This window comes from Tursiops truncatus, chromosome 4 (genome assembly GCF_011762595.2).
Source record: "Tursiops truncatus isolate mTurTru1 chromosome 4, mTurTru1.mat.Y, whole genome shotgun sequence".
Taxonomy (NCBI): domain Eukaryota; kingdom Metazoa; phylum Chordata; class Mammalia; order Artiodactyla; family Delphinidae; genus Tursiops; species Tursiops truncatus.
The window spans coordinates 18,394,143-18,419,697 of NC_047037.1; the positions used below are offsets into that span (position 1 = coordinate 18,394,143).

Here is a 25,555-nt window from a genome sequence, read left to right on the forward strand (position 1 = left end):
GTCCATCAACAGAGGAATGGATAAAGAAGATGTGGTACATATATAATATACAATGGAATATTACTCAGCCATAAAAAAGAACAAAATAATGCTACTTGCAGCAAATGCGTGGACCTAGAGATTGTCATACTGAGGAAGTTAAGTGAGACAGAGAAAGACAAATATCATACGATATCACTTATATGTGGAATCTAAAAAAAAGGGTACAAATGAAACTTACTTACAATATAAAAACAGAAACAGACTCATAGACATAGAAAACAAACAAGGTTACCAAAGGGGAAAGAGGGGGAGGGATAAATTAGGAGCTTGGAATTAACAGATACACACTACTTTCTACAAAATAGATAAACAACAAGGTCCTACTGTATAACACAGGGAACTATATTCAATATCTTGTAATAACCTATAATGGAAAAGAATCTAGAAAAGAATACACACATACATATGTATGTATCTATGTGTAACTGAATCACTTTGCTGTACACCAGAAACTAACACAACATTGTAAATCAACTATACTGCAATTAAAAAAAAGTAAAAATACAAAATAAATTAAAAAAATAAAAAACAAAAAGGTACTGGCAGTTCTTTTCAGGGTAGTGAGGGGGAAAAAGGAAAAGGCATCCAAATTGGAAAGGAAGAAGTAAAATTATCTCTATTTGCAGATGGTATGATCTTACACATAGAAAATCCTAAGAAATCCACTTAAGAATAATTAGAACTAAAAATCAAGTTCAGCAAGGTTGCAGAATACAAGATCAATATAAAAAATCCATTGTATTTCTATATACTTACAATGAGCCATCTGAAAAGCAAACTAGGAACACAATATCATTTATAATAGTATTAAAAATAATAAAATACTTAGTAATAAATTTAATAAAAGAAATGCAAGACCTGTATACTAAAAGTTACAAACCTTGTTAAAAGATATTAAAGAAGATCTAAATAAATGGAAAGGGTTCATGTTCATAGATCAGAAGACAATATTGTTAGGATGACAATACTCCGTGAATCCACAATTTCGATGCAATCTGTATCACAATCCCAGCTGGATTTTTTTTTTTGCAGAAATTGACAAGGTGATCCTAAAGTTCAAATGGAAATCCAGGGTACCCAGAAAGGCCAAAATAATGTTGAAAAGGAGAACAAATTGGAGGACCCACACTTTCCAGTTTCAAACTTACTAGTATATAGCTATGTAATCAAAACAGTATGGTGCTGGCATATAGACAGACATATAGATGAACGGAGCAGAATACAGACTCCAGAAATAAACCTTCATATTTATGATCAACTGACTTGTTTTCTACCAGGGTGTCACGATAATTCAATGGAAAAAAATAGTTTTTTCAACAAGTGGTGGCGAGGCAACTGGATATACACATGCAAAAGAATTACATATGTAATTATATACTATATATAATTATATACTATATAAAAAAGAAGTACTATATATAAAAGAACTATATACTATATATAAAAATTAAATCAAAATGAATTAAAGATATAAATCTGAGAACTAAGACAATAAAAGTCCTGGAAGAAAACATGCATAAATCTTCATGACTTTGGATTAGGCACTGGTTTTTTAGACATGATACTACCAAAATCATAAACAGTAAAAGAAACAACAGACAAACTGAATTTAATCAAAATTTAAAACTTTTGTACTTCAGAGGACACCATCAAAAGCCACTGAAACAAACTAAATGGATGAATTGTATGGTATGTGAACTATATCTCAATAAAATTGTTACTTAGAAAACATGAGGACGTGAGGCTGGTCACTGAATCAGACGGCTTTTAGTATGACTTATGATTGTACCTTAAATACTCCTTTTTTTACTATTAATGTTGTTTGTTAAATTCTTACCCAAAAAAGTAATATCTGTTGAATATATATATCACCTAATATAAGGTCATCTAGAAACACATGTCTCATGAACATGAATGCTCTTGAAGTGGACAGCCCCTTTGCACAGGCTCCGGTCCACTGTAACCCGTGATAGCTACTGTTTTTGCAGATAACAAGACATTTTTATCTGATGGAGATGCGTTCCTCTTTTTTCTTTTTTGTTTCCTAGATCACACTGGGTAAGTAGAAATATATTCCAAACGCTTAATCGATCACCTCTTGGTTTTAGAGTATTGGCCATCCTATCTAAATATAATTTATCTTGCTAAACATCTACTATATCTTTCCTTATATCATCAAAATAACATTAACTTGATTGTAAGAATTTCACATTTAATGTAAATTAACAAATATCTTCTCCCAAAGTTTACTACTTCAAACTAATCTGCAGACTTAAATAATTTGCTAGTGATCTTATCGTTAAAAAGAAAAAAAGGAGAGGAGGGGCAATAAATCATGGTGTCTAGCATAAAGCTAGGAAATAAGATCAACAATGCCTTTTTCACTCAAACTGATGTTGAAAGATTTAAATAAAGAGAAATCATAAGAGATCTGGTTGACAATCCTTTGGTTTTTCTATTATCAAATTTAAATCTTAAAAATTACAACATAACTGATAAAAATTTAGACTAGAGCCTTGAGTTTTACTTAACATAGTTGTCAGGATTTTGATTTTACAATATTCAAGCTCTATGAAGAAAAGTCCATCTGGTACATGCTTCTCATTCAGCATATACAGATACTGCTTCACTCAGTGGATATTATCCTGACATTTTAGAAAACAAAATACGCCCTCTGGTGGACAATACCTTTTAGTTAATATGTTACATACGGCTCCACCAGCATACCCACACACACCATTATCATTCTTAAGAAAAAAAAAAAAAAATCAAGAATTCTCGCTTCAGTCTGAACCAACAGGCTGAAACTTAGAAGATCAAAACACTGGTATACTTGTAGGACTTGCTACATCCAACAAGATAGTATCTTTAAAAACAAGAGGAATTTTAAGTGGATTGAGCTTACACTGTAATTACATGTCCTTTACGATGGCCTTCTAGACTGCCATATAATCAATACACGCCAGTAAGGAATATTTATTAGTATTTTGTATTCTGTAGTGCTTGGCAGATCCTCTAAGAACATAAAAGCTTTAAATGTGTTAATCAGTTACAGAATTCTTAACAAAATCTTTGATAACAAAAAAGTTCGGAAACAAATACATAAAGTAAATCTGTGAAAACTTAAGAGACAGTAAAGAAATTCTCCTTCTGTTTTGCAAACAAAAGTGAAACCTGAGTAAAAGGAATTCTTTTGTAATGAAGCCAAAAACACACTGTTTTCTAAAAAAAGAAACAAAGACCTTGGAGCATTCATTACTCACTATATCATCTGCTGTTTTCAATTTGTTATAATCATAACTCAGTCATAGTTGAGCACAATCTATTGACAGTTAACTAAAGTTGAATATAATCTGGTTATCAATCTGATTAAGGGGGTCAGGACTTAAAATTACTGATGGAAATGGTCAGATCCTAACTACAGAAATTATTTCAATATTCGGTATTCAAAGAGAATGGCAAATAGCACGAAGGGGTAGTGCAGGTAAACAATAAAAGTAGGGAGAACAATACAAAATAGTAAGTGTTAGTACTGGTATTAGTTTTTCTGTTAATTTCAAAGGTGATGATCACTGACTTATTTATTAAATGAAATAAGAAATATATTAAATGTGGGAAAAATAAATTATTTCATCATGGCAAACTCTCACTTAGAGAAGAAGGAATATACTATCAAAATCTCCAAATTGGTCAGAAACTCATATACCAGCCATATACAAGAATACTTGGTTTCCCATTTCCTTGCTAGCCACTGAAAGGCTTTTTTTTTTTCACTAACCTGATGAGTGTGAAATGGCATTTAGTTATACTGTACACAAGGTCACATTTTTAAGGACGTTCACTGCAACACTATATAGCAAAAAACTGACATGTTACATATCTACCAACAAAAGAATAAAAAAATAAATTGTGGCATATTCATAAAATGGAGTACTATTCTTTAAAATGAATTAAGACTATGTAACAACATAAATTTCAAATATAGTGTTAGATGAAAAAAGCAAGTTTAAAAGCCAGACCAGGGCTTCCCTGGTGGCGCAGTGGTTGAGAGTCTGCCTGCAGATGCAGGTGACACGGGTTCGTGCCCCAGTGCGGGAAGATCCCACATGCCGCGGAGCGGCTGGGCCCGTGAGCCATGGCCACTGAGCCTGCGCGTCTGGAGCCTGTGCTCCGCAACAGGAGAGGCCACGACAGTGAGAGGCCTGCGTACCGCAAAAAAAAAAAAAAAAAAGCCTGACCAAACAAAGTTTAAAAGCAAGCACAATAGTGTTTATAGATGCTTATATAAGGTAACACGTTTTATAACATTAAATGGAAAATATATACATAAATATCAGGGTAATGATTATCTATGAGGGGGAAGATAAGGGAATGGAATTGGAAGGATAAAAATAATGTTCCAATGGAATTGGTAACATTTTATTTCCTCTTTAAAAACTGGTAAAATATTAACATTTAAGTATCAATAGTAGATATATTGGATGTTCTATTATTCCCTTACTCTATTCTATGTTTGCAATATTTCATAATTTTTAAAAATTAAAAGCAATCCAAATGTCCAATGACACAGGGAATTGGTTACAGTATGGTAAAATTCAAGTGTTACAATAAATTGCAGAATTTCTACTGATGATATGAATACATATATTTTTACACGAAAAGATATCCATGATATTGGATATGCCATGATATTGCCAAATTTTAAAAAGTTGCAAAATAACATATATAAATGCATAAAATAAAGTCATAAATGTATCTATGAAAACTCACATAGTTGGACTATAATCTCTTGGTTGTGGAATTATGTATGATTTTCATATTCTTCTTTATACATGTCCTATATCATCTTAATTTTTATAGTGACCATATATTACTTTTATAATCAGAAAAATATTTTTTCATGGGCAAAAGAATTCAAAAATTACCTTTTTACTGTATCAGACTGAGAAAGCCAGCAAGAAAATCTAATGAAAACTACTAAGTGAACAAACAACAAAAATGCCCAGTAATGAAACAGGGATGTATGCAGGGGAGCTGTGCTGATTTATGGTATCAGATACCTAAGCCTCTGCTGACTTCCAAGGTGATAGGAGAGTAAACAGAAAAAAGCGGGTAGGTCCAAGGATGGTGGAAGAGACTAGGGACCAAACTGTGGAACAAAGGAAAAGAAGCAAGGTTGGATTTTGGGAATTCCAGATAAGATGGGTGGGATACGTGTAGATTTTCCCATCCATTCTTTTCAGGCCCTCCACTTTATGCTCTCTCCCTACCTCCCCACTTCTAAGTGACAAACTGTCATAATGAAATAATTCATTATTTTCTATATCTCTGATTCATAATAAATGAATGAGCAAACATCACTTTTGAAATTAACAGGAAAAGGTTTATTTTATAAGTTCAAAAGTCACTGAAGAAGCATTATTTGAATATGATCTAAGTTGATACATTTGAAAATGTCTTTATATTTTAGAATTCTCATTTTATATATAGCCAGCTGGTTTACTCCTTATTTTGATGGTGCTATTTCCTTATTTTTCCTTTGAAAAGGAGACTCTGACCTCTGTTTTAGTCTACAAATAGAAGGTGACACTGCAATAGTTAATAGTTCCTAGGAGTGAGGAAGCCAAGCACATTCACCCTTAACCAAGACTTCTTTCTATCACAAAACTGTCAAGGGTTCTGGGAGGGAAAATACAGTAGCTGGTACTGAACATCTTCCCTACAAAGAACGCAAAGGGAGTCTCACAAATAAGGCACCCAATCAACCACTTTTCCTTGCAATATTTGCATTTTCCTTCATAGCAAAAAAAAAAATCTCTCTTCTAACCTCAAGCCTTTGCATTAAACAAAATCATTTCTTATAAAATAATTCTTTAACTAGTAAATTAACTTTCAAAGAATAATACAGTTTGTGAAAAATTAACTGGTGATGATATAGGGTATTAATTTAAGAATAATGATGAGGAAAAATAAATCATTTATCATATAAGGAACCTTTTATTTGTACCTTTGTTCTGTATATTAGGAATGATAGTCAAGGACAAATCTACATGTCATGACCTTTATCCTCTATGCCTTCTCATCCACATGAAGAACTTAGGCTGAGTACCAGATTACAAAAACACTGTATACAATGATCATGGTAAGTCTAGCCCAAAGGGTATTTTGCTGAAAACAAGATTTACCATTGATAGGAATACTCAGGAAATCTGATACTAGTCTTACTTATCAGAGATAAACCTTGGTTTGAATTTTTAATAATCATTATTATTCCTTCTACCTATCAAGGCACTTCTTAAAAGTACAGAAACAAGAAACCTAGAAAAGCTTTATCTTCCTGAGACTGGTCTTCAATGTATAACTGAATTACTCCATAATATTGATAATACACACAGAGTCTAGCAAGAAACCTTGCTAGCATTACAAATCTACATAGTAAAATCTTGACTATGCAATAATGATGCTTTAGTAGTTGGTTATTCATTTCAAAAAGGTAAAAATAGAGGCCTATTTTACACTATACAATAAAATAATTCTGGGTACATTAAAGACCTCCTAAGCAAGGAGTCGGGGGCATGGGAAAAACTTACAAATTTTGGACTAAACAGAGGAAAATATTTCAAGACCTCAGGGTAGGAAAGGATTACTTAAGATACAGAAAATGCAAAACATCAAAAAGATGTCTACATTAAAATTTAAACTTCGGCATAATTTTAAAAGGCAATTTAAAGTTAAAAGGCACAGCGCTTCCCTGGTGGCATAGTGGTTAAGAATCCACCTAGCTGGGCTTCCCTGGTGGCGCAGTGGTTGAAAGTCCGCCTGCCGATGCAGGGGATACGGGTTTGTGCCCCGGTCTGGGAAGATCCCACATGCCGCGGAGCAGCTGGGCCCGTGAGCCACGGCCGCTGAGCCTGCGCGTCCGGAGCCTGTGCTCTGCAACGGGAGAGGCCACGACAGTGAGAGGCCCGCATACCACAAAAAAAAAAAAAGAAAAAGAATCCACCTAGCTAATGCAGGGGAGACGGGTTCGATCCCTGGTCCGGGAAGATCCCACAAGCCGCGGACTAACGAAGCCTGTGCGCCACAACTACTGAGCCTGTGCTCTAGAGCCCGTGAGCCACAACTACTGAAGCCCACGTGCCGCAACTACTGAAGCCCAAGCACCTAGAGTCCGTGTTCTGCAACAAGAGAAGCCACCACAATGAAAAGCCTGCGCACCATAATGAAGAGTAGCCCTGCTCGCCACAACTAAAGCCTGTGCACAGCAACAAAGACCCAATGCAGCCAAAAATGAATAAATAAATAAAATTTTAAAAAATACATTAACCAATTTAAAAAAATATGAGCTGTTATTTAAAAAAAAGTTAAAAGGCCCAAAGAAGAAAATATTTATAAGGAAATATAAATAAAGGATTAGTGTCTGGTTTCCTACAAATCAGTACTTTAAAAATTAACAAACCAATACAAAAATGAGTTAAAAAAAAAGACAATTCAAACTAAAAGAAACCTGATTGACCAATAATACTATAAAAAAAAGCTTGATCTCACTAATAATTCAGGAAATCCCAAGTAAAAGCAGTAAGATACCACTTCATATCCATCAAGTTGATAAACAATTCTGACAATACCAAGTCTTGGCAAGGATGTGGCAAAAGAGTAACACTTACATGTAGGTTTTTCCTTTAGTGAGGGAGGAGAGGGAATGGGGTTACATCACCAAACCTAGAGGTTAAAGACCTTCTGAAGTGTCTCTTCAGTCCTTCTGAAGTGGACTCTCAGTAACGAACTCCTTGTGAGTATCTAACTCTGGACAATGGCCACAGTATACGACCGTATCATATTTCATTGCCAGGTCTCTTATAAGGTATTTAGATTTAAAGGAACATACTGATGCCATACATCTTCCCTTTTGACCTGAGCCATTTTTAAAGGAAAAAAAAAAAAGGTTTTCTGGAAAAGGTACCTGCCAAAACATCCAATTAAAATGTATAACTGAAAACAAAGAGCTTCCCTCAGGTAAAAATATCAAATCTTTCTTTTAAAACTTCTACAACACTAACATGCTGTATTTTAATTCTTGCAAGATTCACATTTTTACATTAAATCTCAAATAGCTAAAATTTTCTTTGCTTACTATTAGCTTAATACTGGGGCATATGTAAATGGAATGTAAACACAGAATTTCAACTGATATGTGTTATATATATCTGATCTCTTATAAATGGTGGAATCCAGTGATACTCTAAAACCTACAGAATACAGAACATAAGCCTACAAAAACCATCCCAACTAAACACTCTGGCCAAAGTTTAAAAGTTAAAATATTTCTCAGCTATGTCTCTTAATAACCATATAATATTTTTAAATTAACTTGGTTATATTTTTAACACAGTCATTTAATTAGTTTTATAGACATTACACTACAGTAAGCCATTCCCACTTTATCATCAAGTCCTCCTTTTAACGATAAGAAGTGGGCTAGTATTTGTGAATTCTGATTCTGGGCAATGGCAAGCCAGTCACATAAATATAAAAGCTACCCATAATGATCCAACAATTTGTTAGAATACTCTCTTTACTATCACTGTATTTTACCTCCTGGGCTCACCCTATATTGTCACAGTACAATAGCAGGCAGATATTTAACACTATTTTTTCTCAGGCAGTGAATAAATACAGTTGACAAAATTCCTTTTAAATGTAAACTAAATTTACAATAACACAGAGGAGCAACAATAAGAATATGGTTATCAGGAGTTTATGGAACTCTTTAAAACAAGCTTACTAAGCAGAAAGTTTCTTCAGTGAAAAGGGATTGTCTGACTCCTTACGCTGAATGGAAGAAAGGATGCCAGTTCAAAATCACTGGTAATCAGAGAAATGCAAATTAAAAGAAGATAATCCTTTTTGCCCATCAGATTGGCAAAAGTTAAAAAGACTGATAATATCCAGTGTTGGCAAGGGTGTAGGGAAATAGGTATTCTCATACCCATTAGTACAGCTTTCTAGAAAAGTAATTTAGTGTATCTAAGAAAATTTTAGATATACATACCCATGGAATCATCAATTACACTTCCAAACCTCTATCCTAGAGAAATAACTGGACTTTGGATAAGAAACCGAAATATCTGTTAATAGAAAATGACTAATAAACTATAGTCATGCATATTACAGAATACCATACAGTGCTCAACAGGAACATTCTTTTTTTTTTTTTTTTTTTTTTTTTTTTTTGGCGGTACGCAGGCCTCTCACCGTTGTGGCCTCTCCCGTTGCGGAGCACAGGCTCCAGACGCGCAGGCTCAGCAGCCATGGCTCACAGGCCCAGCCGCTCCGCGGCATGTGGGATCTTCCCGGACCGGGGCACGAACCCGTGTCCCCTGCATCGGCAGGTGGACTCTCAACCACTGCGCCACCAGGGAAGCCCAAGGAACATTCTTTCCACAGCTGTGGAAAACTCCCTAAGACACAATGCTAATGTGGGGAGTGCGGGGTGTCAGATGCAAAGTAATGCCGTAGTGGATACCTTCCATTCACAGTACCCACATCTTTCCCCATGCTAGGAACCCCACCTTCCCAAAGCAGACTAAAACAACAAAAATAACAACAACTACTACTATGTATTGCCCACCCTCCCTCATAGCCAGGTATTTCACTAAAGTATATGGCTAACTATGGAGAACAGTATGGAGGTTCCTTAGAAAAGTAAAAGTGGAACTACCATAAGACCCAGCAATCCCACTACTGGGCATATACCCTGAGAAAACCATAATTCAAAAACAGACATGTACCACAATGTTCACTGCAGCACTATTTACAGTAGCCAGGACAACCTAAGTGTCCATCGACAGATGAATGGATAAAGAAGATGAGGCACATATATATACAATGGAGTATTACTCAGCCATAAAAAGGAATGAAATTGAGTTACTTGTAATGAGGTGGATGGACCTAGAGTCTATCATACAGAGTGAAGTAAGTCAGAAAGAGAAAACAAATACCGGATGCTAACGCACATATATGGAATCAAAAAAACAAAAACAGTACTGATGAACCTAGTGGCAGGGCAGAAATAAAGATGCAGACATAGGGCTTCCCTGGTGGCACAGTGGTTGAGAGTCCACCTGCTGATGCAGGGGATGCGGGTTCGTGCCCTGGTCCTGGAGGATCCCACATGCCGCAGAGAGGCTGGGCCCGTGAGCCGTGGCCACTGGGCCTGCGCATCCGGAGCCTGTGCTCCACAATGGGAGAGGCCACAACAGTGAGAGGTCTGCGTACCGCAAAAAAAAAAAAAGATGCAGACGTAGAGAATGGACTTGAGGACACAGCAGGGTAAGGGGAAGCTGGGACAAAGTGAGAGAATAGTACTGACATATATACACTACCAAATGTAAAATGGATGGCTAGTGGGAAGTGGCTGCATTGCACAGGGAGATCAGCTCTGTGCTTTGTGACCTCCTAGAGGGGTGGGATAGGGAGGGTGGGAGGGAGGCTGAAGAAGGAGGGGATATGGGGATATATGTATACATATAGCTGATTCACTCTGTTGTAGAGCAGAAACTAACACAACATTGTAAAGAAATTATACTCCAATAAAGATATTTTTTAAAAATGGGTGAAGAAAGGAAAGAAAGGAAGGAAGGAAGGAAGGAAGGAAGGAAGGAAGGAACGAACGAACGAACGGAGAAAGGAAGAAAGGAAGAAAGAAAGAAAGAATATGGCTAGTAACTATGTGGTCTAGAGTCTGTCAATTAGAAAAATCCAGGTGTTAGATCTGAGGAAAACAGTTTGGCAAAGGGTATCTCTTTGATTAACTTGGGTAGCAATAGAGACAGATTGTTTTAAGACCACAGAGGCTTCCTGATCAGAGACAAGGTGATGTGTTTTTCTCTGGGAGTCACTGGCTGCCATCAATCTTTTATCAAGCCAGTTCTACAAGGTGCTTCTGGGTTTTATTCCTGAAACAGTTTGGAAAATGCTTCTCCAGGCTATGATACTCTGAACATCTTTATCCTTTCATAAATCCCCTTCTAGATAAATTAGCTAGAATGGGTTTCCTTATAAAAATTAAGAAACCTTTCTTATTCACAAATGATAACCATTTATGAACTTCACAAGTTCATAAATTTATGAACTAAAAAGCACTACATATTTATAAAAGGATCTAAGAACACATTTAACACCCTGATGCTGAACTCTGAAGAGGAAGTGGTATTAATATGTATAGATGAGGAAGGGGTATAGGAAGGTTTTTTCCTTTTTCCTCTGTATACTTCTTTTCTGTTTAAATATTTTTACAGGGGACTTCCCTGGCGGTCCAGTGGTAGAGAATCCGCCTTCCAATGAAGGGGATGTGGGTTCGATCCCTGATCAGGGAACTAAGATCCCACATGACGCAGAGCAACTGAGCCCACGTGCCACAATTAGAGAGAAGCCCGTGCACTGCAATGAAAGATCCCGCGTGTTGCAGCAACTAAGACCCAACACAGCCAAAAATAAATAAATAAATGTTTTTTAAAAATTTACAATGACAAATAGTTATACAACGTTGGGAATTTTTTTAATAATTTAAAATCTTTAAAAAATTAACAACTGATATGTCCCTCTCGGAGACGCCTGCTATCCTAAATGAGAATAACAGTTTTATAGTACTTAAATAAGGAATTCTAAGAAAGTTAGAATAGGAATCCATCTTGGCTGAGAGATACATGTGTCACCGGGAAGGACCCTGAGTCAGACCAAATATGGGCCAAGCAAGATGACTGGCCAGAGACAATCCTGAAACTAACCCCATTACCATAAAACCTGAGACCTCGAGCCAAGTGGTTGAGCAGTTCTCCTGGGTTCCCTTATCCTGCTGCTCTCTACCCGGGCGCCCCTTCCCAATAAAGTCTTTTGCTTTGTCAGTTAAAAAATAAAGAAAGAACAAACTGAAAACTTTCTGTGGTACATATATACACAATTTCATGTATTCTAACTTACATAACATAAAAATCTTATATTATCTTAGAATAGGGAAGGAACTTCTAAGCATGACTCCAGAGGTAGAAGGGAAAGATAACAATATTTAACTACATAAACAAAACTTCTGACACTTTAAAATTAAAAGATGGAGGACAAACTGAGAGAAATGATCTGAGGCATATATGGCAAACAATAGATTGGCACTTTTAATATATAAAGTATTCTTACAAATCAATAAGAATGGACATCTTAATTTAAAAATGGGCAAACTGTATTAGCAAAAACTGGACAAGCTAAATATCCACTGTAAAAAAAGTTAAACAAACCAATGTTCAAAAATATACAGTATTTCATGATACGGCAAAACCATGCAGCCACAGCAAATAAAAATGCAGATCCTTGTCTATTAGCATGAAAAGATGTTCTAGATTTACAATAAAGTAAAAAAGGCAGGTAACGAAGTGGCATATTTCTATTAGTATTAAATACAGATTCATTATATATGTACATAAATATATATGCACATAAATATATAAGCACATATATTTGTACCTATATATGCACATGTGTATCTACAAACACACACATGGCACATATTCTAGCAAACAGGTCTGAAATATCATATACCAAATGTTAACAGCAGCTAGTTCAGAATAATACAATCATAGGTGATTTTCACTTTCTTCTTCATACCTTTTGAATAGTCTTTACGAATGAACATGTATAAGTTTTATGATAAGTAATAGAAATATTTTCATTCTTTAAACAAATAAAGAGAAATAAAGATCACTTTATTAAATATCCTGTACCTTTAATTATATATTACTATTTTCTTACCTTTAAACCTTCAGCTGGAAGTCTATAACCAAATCTTGCTGGAAGGTCATCAAATGTCTGAGACACGTTTTCAAAATTATACTAAATATAAAATTAAAAACAATCAAGTTACAACCAATGTACACATAACATTAAAAACAAAAAGTCTGTCAAACTATTTAAGTTGTAATTTCCACGATTTTGATTTACTATCACAGCTTATCATAATAAAATCAACTTTGTAAATGCACATCCACTAAAATAGAAAGGAATGTATACAATTTACTGCATAAACAACTGCTTAAATTGGATTCTGATTTCATGTATTATTAAACAGAAGCAATAATTCTATAACATTAAACCACCTACTGTTTATCTGAGCTTTTCCCCATAGACAATTCCCTAACAAGAAATTTTCTAGACAGATTATTTTCCAGCAGGAGTTCCATTTTATTTTCTCTCTAAGGGTCTGATTTAATAGAAGAGATTTACAGGATTTCTGACAATAGCTTTGAAAGATGCCTTTCCCCCAGAGAAAGAAGGAGTATCAAATCATACTTTTAAGATACTGCCATTTTTTAAGTAATCTGAACACTTTTATCCAGGGCTGAACAATGAAAGGACTAAACTCAATGAAATACATACATAGAGAGAGCTGAAGGTATCCAAACTCTTTAACAACTTTCCCCTTCCTTACAGATACAGATTCCTATGCTACAATATTTATCAGTCCTCCACCTCTGCTGTGCTTTTAGAAGATAATATAATAATTGTGAAGTGAGCTTGCTGTATTATTTAAGATGCTATATTCAATGTGCTTTAAAGAAAACAAGAGAAACAAGGAAGATAGATGAACTAAGCAAACATAGTAAACAAGTAACTTTTGAAACACAGGTGAAATTTATATGATATATCAGAAGTTAAGATACTTGTCAGTAAACTATAGGCCAAAGACAGAAAAACAAGAACTCATTTGTTTTGAATATAGATTAAAAGGATGGAACAAAGCAAGAATGTTATGTATAGACAGCAAAAGATAGAAGGATGAAGCAAACCTTAAATATTCACAAAGCATGGATTAGGTCACACATCCAGATAGATAGCTATGTGGTCCTTAAATCAAACACCCACTGCTGATCCTTATTCTAGCCTCATGTGCCATCTGCCTGAGACACCCGGATAAACAGCCCTGTAGGTTAACAGCCAACTACAGCTGCGTTCAGATGTAAGTACCTCAAGCCTCTCCAACAGAGCAAGCAAACACTGGATCCAGACACCTTCCATCTGTCAAGTCCCCTTGCTCATCCTCAACTCAGATCCTGGTAACCACACTGTCACCAGGGAAAACTGATGCAGCAAAGAGACTAGACAAACTAAAAACAGAAAATACAGGATTCAGGTAGTGTGGCTCTTGCCTCCCACTTGCATCCTAACCTGAGTGTATTAACATACCCATCTTTTACCTATGCTTCTCACTGTATGTTTGTAATTAATTCAATAAATCGTATGATTCAAGCATCTGAATTTGATTGTTGAAACTAGCCATTCTTTTACCTCTGGGATAATCAGCCTGGCAGTATACCTGGAGGCCAGCAATGCTTCGGAGTAATTTCCTACTTTAAAAATAATTCATATTTGCAGAGTGCTCTATGGTTTACAAAATGCTTTAGAGTCAAAAAGTGCTTTCATATTCATTACCACATGTATCATTTAAACTCTTAATTAAAACATCTTTCTTAATTGATTCAATTAAATTATGATCAGCTTTGAACTTGACAAAGTCATTTAACTCCTCCAAGGCCAAAGACAACACTGTAAAATAAGTAAATAGATCTAGATCAACATAGACAAACCAAAAAAAAAAAAAAAATACAGATGTGTACAGGCAGTACTTTTTTAAAAATGTACTTTTAAAATTTGGAAATGGATAGGACCTGCGGGTGGAAGGGGAGAGGCAGCACATCTGAATGGGGGCCCCTGGAGTATGGAGTTCCGGAGTTTGGAAGTTGATAAATAATTCATATGGTCTTTGCGGAAACTTCTCCAGGTGACAAACCCAGATTGCACGCAAGCAGTCACTTTGGTTGTGGAAAGCTGTGTGGCTGACAGGGTATTGGTGCTCTGGCCGGGTGTCAGGCCTCAGCCTCTGATGTGGGAGAGCCAAGTTCAGGACTTTGGACCACCAGAGACCTCCCAGCCCCATGTAACATCAATCGGTGAGAGCTCTCCCAGAGATCTCTGTCTCAAAGCTAAGACCCAGCTCTACTCAACAGCTAGCAAGCTCCAGTGCTGGACACCCCATGCTGAACAACTAGCAGGACAGGAACACAACCCCACCCATTAGCAGAGAGGCTGCCTAAAATCATAATAAGTTCACAGACACCCCAAAACACACCACCAGATGCGGTCCTACCCACCAGAAAGACAAGATCCAGCCTCATCCACCAGAACACAGGCACCAGTCCCCTCCACCACGAAGCCTACACAACCCACTGAACCAGCCTTACCCAATGGGGGCAGACACCAAAAACAATGAGAACTGGGAACCTGCAGCCTGTGAAAAGGAAAAGGAGACCCCAAACATAGTAAGTTAAGCAAAATGAGAAGACAGAAAAATACACAGCACATGAAGGAGCAAGGTAAAAACACACCAGACCAAACAAATGAAGAGGAAGTAAGCAGTCTACCTGAAAAAGAATTCAGAGTAATGATAGTAAAGATGATCCAAAATCTTGGAGAAAGAATGGAGAAAATACAAGAAATGTTTAACAAGGACCTAGAAGAACTAAAGAGCAAACAAATGATGAACACCACAATAAATGAAATTTAAAATTCTCTAGAAGGAATCAATAGCAGAATAACTGAAGCAGAAGAATGGATAAGTGACCTGGAAGATAAAATAGTGGAAATAATTACCGCAGGGCTTCCCTGGTGGTGCAGTGGTTGAGAATCTGCCTGCCAATGCAGGGGACACGGGTTCAAGCCATGGTCTGGGAGGATCCCACATGCCGTGGAGCAACTAGGCCCGTGAGCCACAACTACTGAGCCTGCGCGTCTGGAGCCTGTGCTCCGCAACAAGAGAGGCCGAGATAGCGAGAGGCCTGCGAACCATGATGAAGAGTGGCCCCCACTTGCCACAACTAGTGAAAGCCCTCGCACAGAAACGAAGACCCAACACAGCAAAAATAAATTGATTAATGAACTCCTACCCCCAACATCTTAAACAAAAAAAGTCACTGGAATCAGGACAAAAATATAATAATAATAATAACTACCGCAGAGCAGAATAAAGAAAAAAGAATGAAAAGAATTAAGGACAATCTCAGAGACCTCTGGGACAACATTAAACGCACCAACATTCAAATTATAGGGGTCCCAGAAGAAGAAGAGAAGAAGAAAGGGATTGAGAAAATATTTAAAGAGATTATAGTTGAAAACTTCCCTAATATGGGAAAGGAAATAATCAAGTCCAGGAGTGCAGAGAGGCCCATACAGGATAAATCCAAGAAGAAACACACCAAGACACATATTGATCAAAATATCAAAAATTAAATACAAAGAAAAAATATTAAAAGCAGCAAGGGAAAAGCAGCAAATAACACACAAGGGAATCCCCATATGGTTAACAGCTGATCTTTCAGCAGAAACTCTGCAAGCCAGAAGGGACTGGCAGGACATATTTAAAGTGATGAAAAGGGAAAACCTACAACCAAGATTACTCTACCCAGCAAGGATCTCATCCAGATTTGACAGAGAAATTAAAACCTTTACAGAGAAGCAAAAGCTAAGAGAATTGAGCAGCACAAAACCAGCTTTACAACAAATGCTAAAGGAACTTCTCTAGGCAGGAAACCAAGAGAAGGAAAAGATCTACAATAACAAACCCAAAACAATTAAGAAAATGGTAATAGGGACATACATATCAATAATGACCTTAAATATAAATGGATTAAATGCTCCAACCAAAAGATACAAACTGGCTGGATGGATACAAAAACAAGACCCGTATATATGCTGTCTACAAGAGACCCACTTCAGACCTAGGGATACACAGAGACTGAAAGTGAGGGGATGGAAAAAGATATTCCATGCAAATAGAAATCAAAAGAAAGCTGGAGTAGCAATTCTCATATCAGACTAAATAGACTTTAAAATAAAGACTATTACAAGAGACAAAGAAGGACACTACATAATGATCAAGGGATCAATCCAAGAAGAAGATATAACAATTGGAAATATTTATGCACCCAACATAGGAGCACCTCAATACATAAGGCAAATGCTAACAGCCATAAAAGGGGAAAACAACAGTAACACAATAACAGTAGGGGACTTTAACACCCCACTTTCACCAATGGACAGATCATCAAAAATGTAAATCAATAAGCAAACACAGGCTTTAAATGACACATTAAACAAGATGGACTTAATTGATATTTACAGAACATACCATCCAAAAACAACAGAATACACTTTCTTCTCAAGTGCTCATGGAACATTCTCCAGGATAGATCATATATTGGGTCACATATCAAGCCTTGATAAATTTAAGAAAACTGAAATCGTATTAAGTATCTCTTCTGACCACAATGCTATAAGACTAGATATCAATTACAGAGAAAAAAATTGTAAAAAATACAAACACATGGAAGCTAATCAATATACTACTAAATAACCAAGAGATCACTGAAGAAAGCAAAGAGGAGGGCTTCCCTGGTGGCACAGTGGTTGAGAGTCCGCCTGCCAATGTAGGGGACACGGGTTCGTGCCCTGGTCCGGGAAGATCCCACATGCCGTGGAGCGGCTGGGTCCATGAGCCATGGCCGCTGAGCCTGCGCGTCTGGAGCCTGTGCTCCTCTGAGAGGCCGCAACAGTGAGAGGCCCGCGTACCACAAAAAAATAATAATAAAATAAAGAAAGCAAAGAGGAAATTTTAAAAAAACCTAGAAACAAATGACAATGAAAACAGGATGACCCAAAACCTATGGGATGCAGCAAAAGCAGTTCTAAGAGGGACGTCTATAGCAATACAATCCTACCTCAAGAAACAAGAAAAATCTCAAAAAACCAACCTAACCTTACACCTAAAGCAATTAGAGAAAGAAGAACAAAAAAACCCCAAAGTTAGCAGAGGAAAGAAATCATAAAGATCAGATCAGAAATAAATGAAAAAGAAATGAAGGAAATGATACCAAAGATCAATAAAACCAAAAGCTGGTTCTTTGAGAACATAAACAAAATTGGTAAACCATTAGCCAGATTCATCAGGAAAAAAAGGGAAAAGACTCAAATCAATAGACTTAGAAATGAAAAAGAAGTAACAACCGACACTGCAGAAATACAAAGGATCATGAGAGATTACTACAAGCAACTATATGCCAATCAAATGGACAACCTGGAAGAAATGGACAAATTCTTAGAAAAACAAAACCTTCTGAGACTGAACCAGGAAGAAATAGAAAATATAAACAGACCAATCACAAGCACTGAAATAGAAACTGTCATTAAAAATCTTCCAACAAACAAAAGCCCAGGACCAGATGGCTTCACAAGAAAATTCTATCAAACATTTAAAGAAGAGCTAACACCTATCCTTCTCAAGCTCTTCCAAAATATAGCAGAGGGAGGAACACTCGCAAACTCATTTTATGAGTTTGAATGCACAGAAATCTCTTGCATTCCTATACACTAATGATGCAAAATCTGAAAGGGAAATTAAGGAAACACTTTCATTTACCATTGCAACAAAAAGAATAAGATATCTAGGAATAAACCTACCTAAGGAGACAAAAGACCTGTATGCAGAAAACTATATGATGCTGATGAAAGAAATTAAAGACGATACAAACATATGGAGAGATATACCATGTTCTTGGATTGAAAGAATCAACATTGAGAAAATGACTATACTACCCAAAGCAATCTACAGATTCAATGCAATCCCTATCAAACTACCAATGGCATTTTTCTCAGAACTAGAACAAAAAATTTCACAATTTGTATGGAAACACAAAAGACCCCGAATAGCCAAAGCAATCTTGAGAAAGAAAAATGGAGCTGGAGGAATCAGGCTCCCTGACTTCAGACTATACTACAAAGCTACAGTAATCAAGATAGTATGGTACTGGCACAAAAACAGATATATAAAACAATGGAACAGGATAGAAAGCCCAGAGATAAACCCACACGCACATGGTCACCTTATCTTTGAGAACGGAGGCAAGAATATACAATGGAGAAAAGACAGCCTCTTCAATAAGTGGTGCTGGGAAAACTGGACAGCTACACGTAAAAGAATGAAATTAGAACACTCCCTAACACCATACACAAAAATAAACTCAAAATGGATTAAAGACCCAATGTAAGGCCAGACACTATAAAACTCTTAGAGGAAAACATAGGCAGAACACTCTATGACATAAATCACAGCAAGATCCTTTTTTCACCTACCTTTTTTGATAGGGAGCGTGGGAGGGAGCCGCAAGAGGGAGGGGATATGGGGATATATGTATACATATAGCTGATTCACTTTGTTATACAGCAGAAACGAACACAATATTGTAAAGCAATTATACTCCAATAAAGATGTTTAAAAAAAAGGTGTACATAATATATATTTTTTTAATTTTAAGTTTTGGAAATAAAAACTAAGAAAACTAAAAAGAGTTCTTCCCACTTTCCTTGCTTTATTGATAGAGAAAGAATCTATGGGTGGGTTTTATAAACTTATGAGCTTTAGGTCTCTTTTTGGTGATGGAACTAACTCCTTTTCCATGTCGATGTTTCCCTGAGTTGCTGAATTTGACTGACTTTTTACTGCACCTGAGGATGGATCAAGGGAGGTCGTTTGGTGGGAAGGACAGCCTATAGATCACAGGACATAGAGCAATGATTTTAAGTGAGTCTACTAGAAACATTTCTAATTGTGTGGGGTAAAGTTATCTTTTTCATTTTGGTTTCAATGGATTGAATGACTTTTCACACTTACTATTGATTTGAAATTAGGTCAGAGAATGTTAACTAGATTCTTATGTAGATTGCTGGTTTGGGTTATAGCTCGAGAATTAGTACTAATGCATTTGTTTGATTATCATGATAATTATACTCTTTCTTCCCATTTTAGGAAATTATTCCAGAGACAAGAGCATAATAAATTATGTTTAAGTTGAAAAATAAACAAATTAGGAAATGGAAAATCTACAACTGTACTAAAGTACTCTTTTATCACTTCCTATTACTTTTATTACTTCTTATTACTGAGTTCACTTTTTTGGTTAGAATTTCAGAAATAAAATATCTAGCTTGAACTACAGTACTTGTAACACTGACTTGGAACAAGTTTTGTTATCGAGTGAGACTCATTTTGAAACTGCTTTGCCTTTCCTCAGGAAGGCAGTTGTTAACTTTGCTCACACTGCTTTTTACAATCACATTGTTTAAATTAAAAAAAATAAATGTTTCTATCATGAACAAGACAAACAGAAACATCTTTAATACAAAAGTGCTTTCTTTTTTAGTATGGTGGGGGGCAGGAGGAACGCTGCTGCTCATGAAATTAAAGCACACTCATTGTTAAAATTTTTGAAACAGAAAAAAAATTATTCCTCTCTGGAATCCCACTCTCAAAGATTACCATGTTGCGACTTTACTTATTTTGAAGAGGTCTTCTCTTAACCAGTTCTCCTCTTTGACAGCAGCCTTAACAGAAGATTTAATTCAATTCAGAAAGTAACAAATAGCTAACAATTATGGAGCATTTATGACATCATGCTAAACACCTGACAGGTATTCACTTATTTAAACCTTATGACAATCCTATAAAGTCAGCCACTATTATCATCATCCTCATTTTACAGATTGACTACAGAATAAAAATACTCCGCTTGAAAATAACTTGCTCTAGTAAATAAGAACCAGGATTCTAATCCAGGCAGTCTGGCCTCAGATCCCTGGCTCTTAACCCATTGCCCTACACTCTCTCTCCTCCAATCTCATTTTCATAAGTAAACTGAAATTTAAGAGATGTTAGGTAATTTGCCCAAGGTCATGGAGCTACAGAGTGGTAGAACTGGAATTCGACCCAGACTGTAACTCCCATTGCTGGAGCTCTTAACTACTTTGCTATATAATCCAATCCATTCACACCACCAACCACTGGGTGCTTCTCTCCTAACTCTGCCCACTGACCCCCACAAACACCTACCAAGCAACGAAATCTCTAACAAATCCCTACAACAGAATCAAACATGCCCCTGCCAATTCTAAAGCTCCATGTTTCTAAATATGAACCTATATAATTAATAATTTCATATTTCCTTTAAGGGTTAAAGAAAAGAGAAGCAATAAGAGATGAAAAGAGAATGAATTGCTAATTTAAAAAACCCAATAATCTAAAGTTCCAAGGAATAAATGCTATTAAAAGAAAATATGAAGGACTTCCCTGGTGGTCCAGTGGTTAAGGCTCTGCACTTCCACTGCAGGGTGCACAGGTTCGATCCCTGGTCAAGGAACTAAGATCCTGCATGCTGTGAGGCACAGCCAAAAAAATTTTTAAAAAAAGAAAAGAAAAGAAAATATGAAAGAACTAAATCTCCAAGAAAAAGCTATTAATCAACTCAAATATTTATTGAATTCCTACTGTGTAACTCTTACTAGGTACCGGAAACAAAGTTTAGTAAGACACAGTCCTGCCTTCCAGGTACCCATGATCTAAGGGGCTTACTGACTAGTCAGCAACACACTATACAGTAGCATCTCCATATCCTCTTAAAACTCACCAACCAGTTGGACAAATACTGTTGTCAGGGAATTAACAGTCAAGTGGGAGAATTCAACTGCCAAAAATAAAAACATTTGGCATACCAATAGCATGACTGAAACTGACTTTATCTTTTCAAAAGCAACATCCTAATACCTGTCCAAAATAGAACTAGAATCAACCTGATATCCAACATACTTAAATTTTATTATTACAAACCCAGATTTCAGGGGTGTTCTTATTCAGCTAAAAGAAAGAGCTAATATTTTCTACCTCTTGACTCACTTCCTTTGAATGACTGTGTTACCACATCTAGTTCCTCTGCCTCAATTTTTAGTTCGCTTTTTTCCTAGTTACATGACTCCACAGCTCACTTCCCACCAGCTATCTCTGCATTCCTGTCAGCCTCTATCTTTAGTGTCAACATAAAGACCAGATTTAAGCAGCTCTCAGGGATAGTTCCTTTCACTGGATGACAACATACATTCCACACCTACCTGCCTGAGGCACAGGGAACACTGCTGGCAGGGACTGATTATTCTTCTATATCTTTTTGTTTTGTATCTACGTTAAAAAATACAACTTAGGCAGTCACATACACTGCTCAAGTGAGTGAGTGAAAGATGATGAGAATGTTAATTATAAAGAAGATAACAAAGATAAAACATTTACTATGTGTCAGATACTGTTCTAAGCAGTTTACCTTATTTAATCATCACTACAACACTACAAATTAAAACACTACAAATTAAAAAACGGAGGTATTTATAGTGGCTAAGTAATTTGATCCATATCACATAGCTAGTCAAGTTCCCAGAGCAGTCCACTGAAAATCATTTAACCCATCACGTAGCTGAACCACAGAATAACAGTTCACTTCAGGTGAAAAAGAAAGAAGACAAGGAGTGGCAGATGTTAGAATCAACAGAGGAAAAAAAGAGAGAGAGAGAATGAAAGAAAACAAAGGAGAAAAGAGAAACAAGGAGAACTCCATTCCCTGTTCAGTCTATAAATCCTCTACCTCATTTCAAAAGTCATCCTAAGACTATTCTAAGGACTTCGGGGACCAATTTGAAGAAGAGATCTGAATAGCAATGGACTCAGTCCTTTAAAGGTTCTACTTCCACTCCATCTCAAAAAGATCCAGACTATTCTAGAAAAATCTAATCAACCAGTTTCCTACTAAAGAGGGTAACACAGGGTGAGAAATCTCACAGGGATTAGATTTGCTATGCCCTCAAAAAGCTACGGTATAGAAAACAGCCTGGCTCTCTCAAGTTCTACAATGATTCTAGGCCCTTCCACAAGAGCTACAGTATGAAAAAGCATGGCTGAGGACCACATTAAGCTTTGGTCAGCAACAATTCTGGCCCTTCTATTTCTCACTTAATGTCATTAAGCAAATCGCTTGCACCCAGAAAGAAAAACCAGTAAATCCTTTGCATGGCACCTAGAGTATAGGCGTACACACACACACATCACACGTACAGATACAGTTAATTCTTCTTTTCTAGCTTCACATAAATGAGAAATAGGAAATATATACACTTTCTAGTGTAGAGGACAGTAAGACAGTAGCCCAGAAAGGACTACAACGGTTTTGAGGAGCAATCTTCTTCTCTAAAAACTCTGCTATCCACCATCAAACATAAGGCCATTATGCTGCCTGCATCTGCCTCACAAGATGTGGTGTTGCTCCAGGACCTTGCTTCAGACATACATCATGGGAGACTTACAGAGGAATACCCAAGCCCCAACTCTCCTACCCTTTCCCCAAGTTCAGAGGACTTGGCTTAAGTACCTACTGTTAAGGACTGAATGCTTGTGTCCCCCCAAAATTCATATATTGAAGCCCTAAGGAAATGTGATAGTCCTAGGAAGTGAGGTCTTTGGGAGGTAATTAGGTTTAGGTGAGGTTATGAGGGTGGAGTCACCATGATGGTATTTGTGTCCTTATAAGAAGAGGAATATAGATTAGAGCTTCCTGCTTCTGTCACCACATGAGGACACAGCAGCAAGGTGGCCATCTGTAAGCCAGGAAGAGGGCCTTCACCAAGAACTGAATCTGCTGGCACCTGGATCTCGGACTTCCCAGGTTCCAGAACTGACCATATGGAGGAAATGTCTGAGGAAATGGTGAAATGAAAGAGATAATTTGTGAACTTGGCTGAAAGGCTACACAATTGGTCTGAAAGTTTTTTCAAACTGTCACAAATCTAAAAAAAAAAAAAAATTCCAATATATTCACTGGAAAAAATTTGCATGTAAGTGGAACCACGCAGTTCAAACCTGTGCTGTTCAAGGGTCGACTGTATAAAGAAAACTCCAGGTTCAGAGTGGATTGATGGCAGAAAACCAGAGTGAACAGTCTAGATGCAAGCCAAGCTCTCAAGATTAAAAAGTCAAGATGGAAGGAAAAACTCATCAGGTTTTTGGTGACCCTCAGCAGAATTCGTCCAAATGGAAGCCTGTCCAATAAGAAGAGCAAATCTACGGGTCTGTGAGGAACCATTACACCAGTTTCCATAGTGGCTGCACCATTTTATATTCACACCAACAATACCAAGGGTTCCAGTTTCTCCACATGTTTGTCAACACTTATTTTCTGGGTTTTGATAACAGCCATCCTAATGGTTATGATAACAGCCATCCTAATGGTTATGATATGATATCTCATTGTGGTTTTGATTTGCATTTCTCTAATAATTAGTGATTTGAACATTTTTTCCTGTGCTTACTGGCCATTTGTACATCTTCTTTGGAGAACTGACTATTCAATTTTTTTGTCCATGTTTAAATCTAGTTGTTTATTTTTTTTGTTGTTAAACAGTAGGAGTTCTTTATATATTCTAGATGTTACCCCCTAATTAGATATATGATTTGCAAATATTTTCTCCCATTCCATGGGTTTCCTCTTCACTCTCTTGATACGTTCTTTGAATGCACAAATGTTTTAAATTTTGATGTAGTCCAATTTATCTATTTTTTTTCTTTTTATACCTGTGTTTTTGGTGTTATAGCCAAGAAATCATTGCCAAATCCAAACTCATGAAGTTTTTCCCATATGTTTTCTCCTAAGTGTTTTTTTAGTATTAGCTCAGCTCTTATGTTTAGGTCTTTGATTCACTTTAAGTTAATCTTTTGTATATGGTGTAAGGTACGAGCTCAACTTCATTCTTTTGCATGTGAATATTCAATTTTCCTGGCACCATTTGCTGAAAAAAGATGGAACACTTTACAAATTTCCATGTTATACTTGTGCAGAGGCCATGCTAATCTTCTCTATATCATTCCAATTTTAGTTTATGGGCTGCCAAAATGAGCATTAGATGTCTTTCAAAGTCAAAATTTTCTTTTGGATTTCTCAAAGAGCCCCTGGAAAATCACAATGATTTATACATTTATTTTACAAAAAGAGAGACGCCAGAAATATTTTAGGTTATTTTGATATACTTTATACTCCTGAACTAGCTCATCACTATGTAAGGAATTCATGAGAATTATCAAATGAAAAGATAATTTTGTACAGATTAAATGTTATTCATATAAAATTTTCTGAGATTGTACATCGTGCAAAATAAACTGACAGGATCAAGAGATTTGTTAATGCCTTCGTTGTCCATGATGTAATCTAAACCAAGGAAAAGTATTAATAAAACTCTTAAGAATGGAAAAGAAAAGAGATAAGACCATTATGCTTCTCTTCTGACTCATTAATGTTAACTTCAGGTTGAAATTTTCTATGGACATCTTGTACAATTTTTTAAAATATCACTATCAAAGTCATTACAGATACACCAATTACCAAGAAAAACAGTAAGATTCTACATAAAACACACAGCATTTAAATACATGTGCTCATCAGCACTCAAGACAGCACACACTCTCAAGAGCAACAACATTTATCACGTACTTATTGTACATGAGACCTTATTAAACATCAAGCAATAAAATAATGAGCAAGGTCCCCCACTT

At 36.3% G+C, this 25,555-nt stretch overlaps 1 protein-coding gene and 1 non-coding gene across 4 annotated transcripts in view; both read right to left on the bottom strand.

Moving 5' to 3' along the window:
* RNF13 (ring finger protein 13) overlaps window positions 1-25,555 on the bottom strand; it is a 138,614-nt gene that overhangs the window by 81,819 nt on the left and 31,240 nt on the right. For 2 of the 3 annotated variants that reach the window (XM_019934338.3, XM_019934339.3), the window contains one exon: window positions 12,844-12,924. The exons of the other annotated variant lie outside the window; for it this stretch is intronic. In XM_019934338.3, the coding sequence (XP_019789897.1) occupies window positions 12,844-12,924 (81 nt within the window). The remainder of the gene's footprint in view (window positions 1-12,843; window positions 12,925-25,555) is intronic. 3 annotated transcript variants of the gene reach the window in all.
* LOC117312312 (U6 spliceosomal RNA) lies at window positions 24,800-24,906 on the bottom strand. The gene has a single exon (XR_004526566.1). It is a non-coding gene; the product is annotated as a U6 spliceosomal RNA (small nuclear RNA).